The 13,235-nt window shown below is 30.8% G+C and overlaps 1 protein-coding gene across 3 annotated transcripts in view; it reads right to left on the minus strand.

Annotated features, from left to right (window-relative positions):
* The window catches only part of LOC107442255 (leucine-rich melanocyte differentiation-associated protein), a 33,314-nt gene that overhangs the window by 826 nt on the left and 19,253 nt on the right, over nt 1–13,235 (minus strand). For all 3 annotated transcript variants that reach the window (XM_087153049.1, XM_087153048.1, XM_087153050.1), the window contains exons 2-7: nt 8,862–8,962; nt 8,337–8,463; nt 6,842–6,981; nt 4,422–4,551; nt 2,049–2,127; nt 1,014–1,097 (exon numbers count right to left, since the gene is read on the minus strand). In XM_087153049.1, the coding sequence (XP_087009175.1) occupies nt 1,018–1,097; nt 2,049–2,127; nt 4,422–4,551; nt 6,842–6,981; nt 8,337–8,463; nt 8,862–8,962 (657 nt within the window). In that variant the 3' untranslated portion in view covers nt 1,014–1,017. The remainder of the gene's footprint in view (nt 1–1,013; nt 1,098–2,048; nt 2,128–4,421; nt 4,552–6,841; nt 6,982–8,336; nt 8,464–8,861; nt 8,963–13,235) is intronic.

The following is a 13,235-nucleotide window of genomic DNA, read 5'->3' on the forward strand; positions in this document are numbered from 1 at the left end:
CAAGCAGAAAATATAAAAGAATTGTTTTTAATAGTTCAATTAGTACCTGGTTCAATAGTAAACTGAAAGCTCCATCAATAAAATAGCGATTTTTTTTTAAGTGTATGACAGGTTATACCTATAAACAGAAGGATTTTTCTTTTGTAACAAGGACGAAAACTTAGCTGTTGGTCGCTCACACATGATTTATAGACATAACTCACTGCACACCAGTGTATGTAAGTTAAAGTTTAAAAAGCATTCACACTAAAACAAATAATTTTTTTTGAGGCCTGATGGTTTTGATCTATCAAGAGAATTACGAACAGAAAATAAGGTGTATCATCCTTTTAACAGAAATTTGTGAATGTTAAAATTCCGAGACATTTGCATCAAAATACAGCTGCAAACTTAATCAGTTGTTGAAAAAGATTTTATATGTAGTAAAATAATAAAGTACAAAAAATTTTCTAAGAATTTGGTATTAACTCCAGAAGGGATTATGCTAAACTGTGATTTAGATAAGATTTAATTTGATACCTGTAAGCGACATTAGACGTGTGTGATTAACCTGATTGGCTACTGAATCGACAAATACCATGATTTACTTGCAGGTACCCAACTGAAGCTACCTCGCATAACTGATAAACCTATATATATATTTTTGAATTATTATCCTTTGCCATTATGCGTCAAATATTTTTCAAAAATCAAAATTAATTATATGAAAATACAAACGTCTATCACTAATAGACATTCTTCTTAATATTCAGACATGTTAGCAGCTATGTGAAGAAAAAAAAGATTATTTTTTTTTTCATTATGAGGAGGAAGTTTTTCTGCTTTAGCATAACTATGGTGTTTGGAAGAAATAAATAAAAGATTTAGCAAAATTAAGTTATCAATATTATTCGATAACATTTTCGATTCGATCGATATTTTAATTCTAACCTTTTTTTCACTGATGCATTATAAAAGAACAATGACGAACATCGATTAATATTATTAAGTTGAAAGAATTTTAAAATATTTACTTTTTTAAAGTTCATTATCCCGAATAAATCTGTTTCCTTCAGACTGTGTTCCAGTATACCGTTGTTTTAATCTGCCAAAGGAACCTGAAAAGTGACAAAATAACTTCAGAAATGCTTTGCTTCAAGAAAGATAATCAAAATAAACAACAAAATGAATAAGAAAAATATCCATTTTAAGCATGTTTAGTAGTGGATTATCCACTAGGCCTTTACGTACGGGCAAAAAGGATGATTTACAAATGTAATTTATACCAAACTAAATAAATTAGCAAATAATTTAGAACCAACGAGTTAAAAAAAAATAAGACATAATAGTTAAGGTTATTGTATTTTTTTTAATTAATTGAATTCTTTCTAAATTAAAATTTGAAAAACCTGGTTCCAAGAAAAGGGTATACAGTCATTTTGGTAAAGAACTGGGTGCCTTATTTAAATTTCTTTGAAAAGAAAAACTACAAAATAATAGAGAAAATTAAATGTCATTTACAAAAAATTGGAATTATTGTTTCTTTTACTTTTTTGATGTATTTCATTTCATTTTTTCTTTTTGTGATTACAGAGTTTGTGAAAATACAATTGACCTATATTTCATCAGAAACCTTCAGATAATGCTATTTTGATGATCATCTAATAGAGACCAGAAACACATAAAATAACAAAATGCCATTTTTATTGATGTGTTATTAAATTTCTTTTTACTTTAATCTTTCCGTTTCTAATTTTAAGAACAAACACATTATATATATATATATATATATATATTGATTTCTCAAATTGAATTGATTGAATGATTCAATATTAATTGATTTCTTAAAACTATCCATCGTTTTTGACACATTCATATTAATGTCCAATATTAGGATATGTTGATTAAAAATGTAGTTAAAATTTACAAAAAAAGATGGTAAAGCGAAAATCTGATAAATTATAATACGTAGTTTATTTAATGATTTGAATTGTTTTAATTTTTAATATCATTTCATACAAGCAAGGAATTTTTAATAGATCTTGAATAATCTAAAAATAAAAAAATACCTCTATGCGTTCCACCGGGTTTTGTAGTGGGTGGAAGTGGTGAATAACGTGGTGCATCAGCTTCGGCACTAGCTTCTTGCTACGAATATAGAAAAATTAAGCATTAAAGAAAGCATTTACGCAACAAATCGATAAGTCTATCAAGGTGTTTCTTGTATAAAATCTTCTTTATAGGCATTTCTTCGCGTAATTTTGAACAGGCCATAAAAAGGGAGCGCCACTAGCCACGTGTGATGGCATCTTGCATTGTTACCTATGCAGTTTTAATCCTGACGTGAAATAACTCCCCTAGAATTTTGTCTACAATTTTATGCGATGCCCTGCTATATAGAACGTTTTTAATCTTATACATTTAGACAAAAATAGACTAAAAATATCGTTTAAAAAAAACTCTTAAAACTACTGAGATTTGAAATCCCCACCCACATCCAAATCAGGCAATATCAGGTATCTGATAAGTGCAGTATTAAAGTGGGATAATTTAAAATCAAAATATACATAATTCTGTTAGTAATATATCATAGTGGACACGAATATTTTGTTTACCCTGGATAAATTTCAAGAATTAATAATTAAATTACCCATCTTCTACTTTTTGGAAAAAATTATAAAATATTGGCCTTTTTAGAGGGTTATAATAAAATTACAGCCATTACCACAGCTGTTTCAGACGCTTTCACTCTAAATAATTGAGATACGATTGATATGAAAATGTTAAAGGAACATTACAATATGAAAATGTTATATATGTGGAGATGGTTTTTGCGTAATTTTATATCAAATTTAAAGTTTTTTTTTCGTATCTCAATTTAATTATTAAACTATTAACATGGAAACTATAACTTTTTACGGCCACGTTGTAGTCTCGTGTCTTTTGATCAGCATTACATCTCACTTTGGTTAAATTTTGATTAATGATATTTGTTTTACGGTTTTTTGCATTTTTTTAAGTTAAGGAAAAAGTGATACATAGAAATTATAACTTTATGAATAGGAAAAATAAGTATTTTATTTCATGCAGATCGGTAGGTATTTGATTATCGTTGCTGTAGAGCTGCACAGTGGGCTATTGGCGACGGTCTCGGAAACATCGCTGAGGATGATCCAAAGACAAGGCTATCCCATTTTGAGCCTATGCGGAGGGAATGTCATCCCCGCTTTGGTAGATAGTCGAGCACTTTACGGTAGAACAGTTTAACAAGGACCGATACCGCGCACCCTCGGTCACTAGGCAGGCTGATCAAAGTGGTCAACCACCCGCTTACATCCAGTGAAGCTTGACTTCGATGCTCTGCATTGAACCGTGTCTTTACTATCAGTCCACGGTGGGACTTTATGCAGATTGACCTCAACTTATGTATCCCGGTCCAAACGGTGAGGTTGGAATGACCCCTAACTTTCTGTTCAGTTTTTAACGATTCAGTTCGTTTTTTAACAAAGTTATTTTAAATATTGAAAAATAAACTTTTTTTCCCTATCAAATAGAGTGTTTTTATCATTAGATACTTCATTTGGAAACAATGAACTGGATAGTATATAAAATCAACAGTTGAGCGAATGTTTACAATTTGGATTTGCCAAACCTGCTCCGTGTTTCGTTCAGTGATTAACATGGCAAACAGATTACCACTTCTTTCTCGAACTTCACCAACAAACAGGATTATCTTTTCCTTGTAGATTAAGATATTTTCACAAGAGTATTAAGAGTGATAACATTTCTCTTTATCAAAAGCAAGAGTAATGTTATCTAACTGCCACAAAAACGTTTTCACAGTTAAATATTTTCTCACTTGTTCATTGCAAATGATATGTAATAACGGAAAGAGTTATATATATATATATAGCATATGTTGTATATATATATACAACAAAATAAATAAATACAAGAAAACACGAAGAAAGTTAAGAAAAACAATAAGTTTCTTTTATTTTGCATAAGCTACAAGTAAACAGAATTCATTAGATGTGTTCAAAATGAAGATAAAAACAAAGAAAAATTACAGACATATGCAAAGGGGGGGGGTAATAATAATGAAAAAAAAAAATAACAAAGAACTGATTTAAAAAAAAGAAAGAAAAAAGGCTGAATTTTTTTTAAAAAAAACCAGAAAATAAAAGATATAATCTTTTCATCAGCCCACACGATTATATCCGCAAAAAAAAAGATATATACATATATACTCTAACAAAAATCTTTAAGAGAAATGGGTAGTTCGTTAAAAGTGGAATTTTTTGTTATTGTTGTTTGAAGTCAATTTTTGGCGAAAAAATGCACACATTCTTTTTTTTTTTTTATCAAATGAAACATGAAAATCAGTTTCAAATGCTAAAATGAGCAAATTTCAAATCAAATTAGCATCATCGATAACTTACAGCAACATCTATTCTTGGTCGAGATACTTTCATGTATGCGCCAATCCTTTGAGCTTCTGTCTTTTCGAATACTTTTACAGGCGTCGAGTCTAGGAACTTCAACTTCGGAATATTGTGCACAATATAATACCTACAGATATAAGACCAGTTACAAGCATCAAACAGAAAATTGCTTTCAAAATGTAATTGCATGGCATCTCTAATTAAGAAATACTGCATATATAGAGCTATATGCTACATACGATTGTTGCTTAATATTGTTTCAATGTTTTTGAGTTTTAGCATAAATGTTAAAAAGGCACTTTTTTTAATTCTACTGAAGAAGGTGTACCACTGTGACACCAAAACGCGTGTAGGATTTAATAATTTTTTTTTTTTTTTTTTTTTTTTTATCATTTATGATTTAAAACTTTTTTAATGAAATTGAACGAAAAACTATTCCCAATAAATATGAAATAAAAATTCAATTGTTTTTATACTTATAAAATATGATATTTTATATGAGAGTTTTTCTGTAAAATGGTAACATGGATTTTGGATTAGAGTAGTAACTTTCATTCTAGAAACGGCAGTTTTCCAGATAAAATTTTAATTAATTTATAATATAACAAGGGACACTCTAAAAATTAATTTCACAAATTTTCATTGTTTAGCAAAGTTTCACTTTAAGAGAATGGACTTTCGAAAAATGATGCACTACACTTTGTTTTCAAACAGTAACTTATAAACATAAAGGGCAGATAAGTCTCGAAATTTTCATGAAATTTAGATGTTATAAGATTTTTGGAGTTGAATTTTATAAATTTGAATAATGTGATAACTGTAATTATTGTATATAATTATTTACAACAATAGTTATCCTGTAAATTGGAATCATAAGGATATGATTTTTAGTGAAAAGAACAGTTGAATCTCCAGATTTTCTTGCGGTTGAAACCTAATGCTTCAAGGGATAAATCTGAAATTATTTCTTCAATCCTGCACAATGAAACCTAAATTTGGACATAAATATTTTCAGAGAGAATAATCTTTTTAACTCTTGACAAACATTCAACAGTTAAGGTTAACTTCTATCAGAAACGCAGTCCTTCTCGAGTTTTTCTTACGAAAAAATGCTCGAAATTTTAAAGTCACAAAAAACTTAATTTAGAAATGTATTTTATAAATTTGCATCATTAAGCCTGTTTTTGACATAAGTAATTACAACGAGAATAATTCTGTAAATTGATATTCTACAGGGATTGAAAAATAAATTCTACAGGGATTGGGCAAAAGTATGGAAACACTTCTATACTCTATGTCACCCCATACCATTATGCTTCCACCACTATAACAACCTGGTTCCCGGATAGTTTTGGCCAGATAGTGTATCATAAGGCCTGAGAGGCCCTCCCGTAGCAGTTCCCACATGTCTGGAGATCCTCTTAACGTTACAAATATTTGTGTGTATTGTTTTTCTTTAAAAATTGTCTGTAAGAATTCTGAGTTCATTAACATTTAAAATATAAGCACAAATTTACAAACATATTATAATTTGCTTGTGATATAAAAAGTTATAAAAGCATTTTGTAAATGACATTAGCATTTTTTTTCTTTTTCTTAAAGGATCGAACGATTTGTACCTAAGGCCTCTGGATTTCTAAAACAGGCCCTGTTTTTAATAATTATAGTTCTCCTGAAATTGAAAGAAGCTTTTAACATCCTACGCTCATTTTTGTCGATGCAAATTTTGCATGGGTAAAATAGACATGATTTCTGAAAGCTTCGAGCATGATCCTCCAAACTGAGCTGACAATTTTGCTATGAAAAATCTGTAATCCAATTATTATTTTAAATCTTAAAAGCAAAACATTTGCTGCTAAAAGAAAGATTGTTTACATTTATAACCGTCGATGAAAAGCCGACTCAATTTTGGGTTTACGACTACTAATGTTCAACGCCGTAGCTTTATAATTTTGAACTTGATACAGAAGACAAGGGAACTCCTGGTTCAAGCATTGGGAGAAATTTGCTTTCGTGGAGAACTTTTTTGATGGAACTAACCCGCATTTGCGTTACATGGAGAGGTAAACTCCGAAAACTTTTCACGGTCAGCCTGATGGTAAGGGGACCATGACCCATGATCCGTCTACCATTGAGGATATTTTAAGTCAGCACTGTGGTTGCTGCAGGTCAGATGAGGAATTCGTATCAACCAGCCATCGTAGGGATTCGTACCCGGTTCACCTCATTGGAAGGCTAACGCTCTATCTCCTGAGCCATCACGACTCAAGATTGTTAACAGTAGAAAGTATAGAAGTGTTTCCATATTTTGTAGCTTTTAAAAGAAATGCAACAGTCGAATATCGAACCTTTTGTCTCCATAACCGCTAATTAAAATGCTTTTGAATATCCCATATATGCAGTTAAAAAATAACTACCTATATCTTTGATAATCTTCGTCATCTTTTTCTAAATTGGAAAGTTGATCTGGACAGGCCGGATTACCAAGCAAACTCAGGTACGTCAATTCTGGATAACAGCGGGTCAACTGTTTAAGAAGGGTTTCTAAATCTAAAAACTATATTAAACAAAAAAAAAAACAAGTTAAAATTTTTATAATATTGTTTAAAATACGAATTAAAATTTAAAAGATTTTACAAAATAGAAATTTTCATTACAAATTTAATAAAATTTTCGAATATTACTAAAGGATAAATAAATAAACGCGAAAAGTTATATTTTGTAATTGTGTACTAAAATTTTTCAATTCGTTTCAATTTTTCAAAACGTTCTCGAGATATGGTGAATTACGAAAAAGTAAAATTAACATTAAGATAACATTAACATGAACTTTGGATCGTTCTCCTGATGAAACTATGAGGACTATAAGTTATTGTATGTCCCCGACCCGCCCATCTATGGGCATACGGGAGATGCTATATTGCTATATAGCATTATAGAGGACTATAATGCTATATTTTGAGCTACTGAAATCCGAATCTCTCGAAAAAAAGGTATGTTTATTCATAGAAAGTACGTTTATGTGCCTGATTTCGTAATCTAAAATATCGTCAGCACTAATTAATTAACATATTTGAGATCGAACCATTACGATCGAGTCTTAGAACCTGAAAATCCGACCATTAGACCAAAAGTTATTTAAGATCTCTTTGTTTTCACCAGAATTCGGAATATTTAGAGAAATTAATTTCTACCATTCAATAAAATCTTTGTCGGAAAGGGCAGCAGTTGCCATCCGTGTAATAAAATTATTTTGCAAACTAAATAAATTAAAAAAAAAATGAAATTACTAAAAAAAGTAATTTGCGCTTATTTGCAGTTATTTAGATTTAAGAGAAACAGTTCAACATTGAAATTTCTTTAATTTTCAAAACCAATTTTTAAAGAAAATTGTGATCGCCAAAAGGCTGTCACAGGTTACCTATTGGCATAAACTCACCAACTTAATGCATAATTACAAGTGAAAAAAAAATTCTAAAAAAAAATATATATTTATATATATATCAAACAGCAGTGGTTGCCATAGCAACGCATGCAATGACGACGCATGTGCATTGTTTATTAATACTCTTGAACACAGTTGAAAAGTGTTATGACGTCAAACTCAAAACAGCACCTAGTTTGCTAATGGGTTAAAAAAAAAAAAAAAAAAAAAAAAAAAAAACGATCTCCAAAGGAATGAAACATACTAAATATTGCTCTTTAAATATTAAAAGATGGCTGACAAGTTTCAATTAATAAGAACTATTGTATATGAAGTTATTATTTCCAGAACCAAAAAATTATTATTATTTTACTATGTGGTGAAAGAAAACGAAAGGTCGTCATAGTAAAGGGAATATTTAATGGCGTTGGTCTATAAGTAAGCACCGCGCTTCCTAACAGAAGTTAACTTAAAGGGTGTATACTTACATGATTCTTGTTAAGTGATAGGGTGTGAAGGTGAGGCAGTGGAATGAAAGAGACTAAATCATTCAGGTCATTGTTGTCTAAAATCAGCTCTTCCAGAACAGGAAACAGTTGGACATTTTCTAAAGACCTGTTGAAGACAATCACAGTTTTTTAAAGAATTCTTTGAAAAATGAAATCAAATATGAAAATTATGTTTAGTGTCAATCAGTGGGGCGATTGTGACCCAATTTTTCGTGTAGGTGTTTTTCATACATGGACCCCCTTCTTTAGCTGAGTATTAGTGGGTTAACGCTTTGTATTGAAATAGTGATAAGCCACAAAAAAAAAATATTGGAAGAATAAAAACCCTTTAAATTTTCTCAACTTTCGAACTAGGCTTTTTTTTCAGACTAGTCTTCATGAGTAGAGATTCATTAGATTTTTATAAAGTTATCGGTATTTTATTTATTTATTTATTTTTGGCAAAGATATTAAAAGTATGTGTTAAGGGTGGTGTTAACAGAACACCCTGTATTCCACACTTACCTAATTGAGTTAAAACTTAAGTCTAGTCTACGTGTCTGACTTCCGTAAATTTTGCCTAAAATACTTGGAATGGCATAGCAGTCTTGTCCAATATAAGAGAGCTAGAAAGAGAAATAAAAATAATTTTACTGTCTTGTCAAATCACAAAAAATCAAACATCTGAATATTTTTTGAAAATTATATTAAAGGAATCATCTGAATTTATTTGTAAAGAAAAAAAAACATGAATGTTACAGTTTAGAGATTATTTTTAGTGATTAAATATAGAGTTTCTGTTTGTTTGATTTTATGCAATTGTTCTGCTATAGGGATAAAATCTTACAAACTTGGATGGGTAAGGGGACTTCAAAAGGATTGAGAATTCCTGGACAACCCTAGTCCGAAAATGCCATATGGTATGCCAGTACTAAACCTTCTCATAATGAACTGGCTGCCCATGCGCATTTGAAAACAATACTTTTATTTAATTAAATTATATTATTTTTATATTTTATAATGATTACAGGTATATGAACAACTTGCCGCGTTTGAAAAGTTAGTTGACAAAGTTATGACATTATGTCTGGGCGTATTAAAAAAAAAGATACTTTAGAAAGGCGATTGTGTTACAACTATTGTGTCAGAGCCGCGATGGCTCAGGTGATAGAGCGTTCGCCTTCCAATGCGGCGAACCGGGTTCGAATCACAGTCGATACAAATTCCGCATCCAGCTTGCACCGACCACAGTGCTGACGTGAAATATCCTCCGTTGTAGACGATTCATGGGTTAGAGTCCCCTTGCCGTCAGGCTAACCGTGGGAGGTTTTCGAGGTCTTCCTTTCCATGTAACGCATATGCGGATTCCATCAAAAAGTCCTCCATGAAGGCAACTTTTTCCCAATGCTCGATCCAGGAGTTCCCTTGTCTTCTGGATTAGGTTCAAAATTACAAGGCGACAGAGTTGAACATTAGTAGTCGTAAACCCATAAAATTGGGTCGGCTGTTCAACGACAGTTATAAAATAAAATAAAATTATTGCGTCAGGAATTCACTTGTCTTCTCGGTTGGGCTCAAAATTAAAAGGTTACGGCCTATCTATAAAGGTAAAAGCCTATCTATATGAATCGGTTGTTTAAGATGAAAATACTCCAGACAGGAATTGGACAGAAATATGGAAAATTTCTATACTAACAGTTTTCATTTTAAATGCAAATTAATTTGAAACGCTAGGCAGACGGGTGAGTTCATTGTGGCCCCTCTCGTTTCTTATTGCTCTATAACTCAAAAAATTAACCTTCTGAATGCATCAAGTCCTTCTGACTTTTCATAGTTTGATCCAATTTAAGTGCCTATTTAATGATTCATGTCTTAGCCTTATAGAAACGCATAAATAATGGAACGTATAAATATAGGAACGTACCTAGAATGATGGGATGAGCCAGAGTGGCCCCTATGGTATTTTGGTAGGTATCCCATACCATAACCCCAAGTTGGTTTGAGTATATGGTATCCTTTAGTAGGAATAAAGTACCCCAGTTCCATTAAAAAAAGAGAGTATTTCAACATATCTTCAATTATTATTTATAGAGGAAAGGAAACTCAATTATCTAAGAAACAAATGCATAAGTATAATTGAAAAGTGTTCCGTTTGATCAAACATTTTTGATAATAAAATAGAATAAAATAGCATAGAGCTTTGATGACCGAGTTTCTAATACACTTCTTATTAAATAACTCATGATTATATTTTAAGATTTTGGATGTCTAATTGATTTACACACAAACAATCTGGGAAGGGCAAGACTGGCCCCTGTTAATAATATTTCTAAAATATAAAAGATAGCGCTCTGCTCAGCAATGCAAAAGTAAATTGTTATTCAGAATCCCCTCAGACACTGTAGCATTCATATCATACCTTTTTTTGTTTTGTTATTAAATATATTTTCTTTTGAAGACGTTTTATAATGATTTGAACCCCGAGATCTTCGTATTTAATATTGGTCCCACGAGTTGGATTCGTGGAAATACAAATCAGTGGACATTTATTTCAAACAGAGTAAAAGAGATCCAAAGCTTAACAGGACACGTTCCAATATTCGCATCGGTGACACCGGTTACACTGGTTCAACAGATCATACTAATTGGAAGTACATCATGGGAAAGGATAATCCAGCTGATATCGTATCAAGAAGATGCAGAGCTATTGATTTGCTATCAAGTAAAATTATTTGGAATGGACAAAAATGATTGAAGAGAATTAAGTGAAGAAAATTGGCCAAAAGATAAAGAATCATTCAGAAGAACCAGGGTTGGGTTTTTGCAGTCAAAAACTGGTTTTTGACATGACAGTGGTAAAAACCGTGTTTTTACCTGTAAAAACTGTCAAAAACCTACTGTTTTCTTTAATTTATGGCATATAGCCGACAATATATTATTTTCACATAATTGCCTTTGTAAATGATTGAATAAATGAATGTTGTAAATGATTGCTATTGATTTTGCAACTATATACATGTATTCTTATAGAAGGATATACATTCATATAGAAATATACTTATTGAAAATAGTGATACTTATTTTTATCATTATAGCTTGATTTGCAAAGGATTCAAAATTTTGCTCTTCTTAATTGTTAGAAATAAACAAACAATCAAAAAAGCTTGGAACTATTAATACATTCAAGAACTAAAAAGAAGAATTTAAAATTTGGCATTTCTTAAATATTAGAAATAAATATTAGAAATAACTTTCAAAACTTGTAGCTACTAACAAACTCTAAGTCAAGAATGACTTGACATTCTTCAGTAATGTAATATGCCAAACAAAATGATGCCTGGAAATGTTGAAAATTTTGTTTAGTATCCTAATATATGTTTCAAATAGTATGTTTTGATATAATCATGCTGGGAAAATGCAAGAATCTGTTCTTAAATATCTTTTAACAACTTTTTTTCTAATTTTATTGCCTAAAATGAATTAATTTTAAATTACAAGCAGTTAAACTCAAATAAAAATACAGTTTTACCAAAACTACGGGTTTTTGACAGTTTTTGACGTTCTTGACAGAGGGGTTTTTGACATGACGGTAAAAACCATGGTATAAACCGGTAAAAACCGTCATGTGTCAAAAACTTGCCAACCCTGAGAAGAACAGATGTTGACGAAGAAAAACGATCAAAATTTATTGCAGTTTATTATGCAAGAGATGGAATGTTAAAAAAAAAGAGATAGGATTTCTTTCATAAATCCCTCGTTTTTCGCGGTTAATGGGGGCCAGAACCTTTCGCGAAAGCTGAAAAACCGCGAAGCAGGATTTGCCCCTAGGAATTTTCATGTATGCGGGTTCAAGAATGTTTTAAATATGTAAACAGTATTGACACTTTACACATTTAAGACAAAAATTACAACAATATACGTATTTACTTAAACGTGTCAGTGCTAATTAATAAGGTTAATTATAAAACCTTATACAGTAATAAACATTAATCAATCAATCACGCGCCTTTATGAGAGCCCGTGGTATATGTACTCTGAGTCATTTTGTTTGACATGCAGGGATCCTTCTCTCTTGCGCATCAACATGAAACAACGCTCCTTTCCGCAATGTGGCTGCCGACATGGTTGTATTTTTTCATTTTTATTTTTTGATTAATATTTTGGAAAAACTAGCGAAGCACTGAAGCCGCTAAACATGGAGCGCGAAGTGGCAAGGGAACACTGTACTACTATATATAAGCAATATCAAGGATACGCGTTTACATTAAAAAGCATATACATATTTGAAATATCACCCTACTGCATATAACTAAACAGTCAGAACCTCAATGATCCACATGAATATTCCTTTACTTCATTTGTATTCCACAACCTCATTGGAGCACCACAAAGTTCAAGCTAAAGATGAATGGGAAAAGGGCCGCAAGCGGCTTCAGGTGCCCAGATGTTTTATACATATTCAGTTTTTTTTTAAAATTTTAAATAATATACTAAAAGAAGTAGGTTATAAAACTGAACCCATTTTATTTATTTTTGCATTGATTACTACTTTTTTTCTAGGCAACTCCTTTTTTTCTTAAATTTTTAGACACACTTAACACAGTTTCATGCAAAATTTGAATTTACTAAAATGAGAGAAGCAGATTGACAGACTATTTCCTTATTTAATACCAACATAGTTGAAAATATTCTTTAAGCTTGTTATATTAAAAGTATAATTTTAAATTTATAGTGGTTTCATAGGGTTAGTATAAAAGTTTTCTCATGTTTTTGTCTTACTCCAGTACTTATTGTTTCAAAGATTTAAAAGCTTGATTTGTTGTATTTTAAAACATTGATTATTTAAAAAAGGAATTTGCAATTATTATTATTTTGAAAGTTGGAATCTTTATATAAGTA

The sequence above is a fragment of the Parasteatoda tepidariorum genome, chromosome 10 (assembly GCF_982258835.1).
Source record: "Parasteatoda tepidariorum strain Cologne lab strain chromosome 10, Ptep-v5.0, whole genome shotgun sequence".
In the NCBI taxonomy this organism is placed as follows: domain Eukaryota; kingdom Metazoa; phylum Arthropoda; class Arachnida; order Araneae; family Theridiidae; genus Parasteatoda; species Parasteatoda tepidariorum.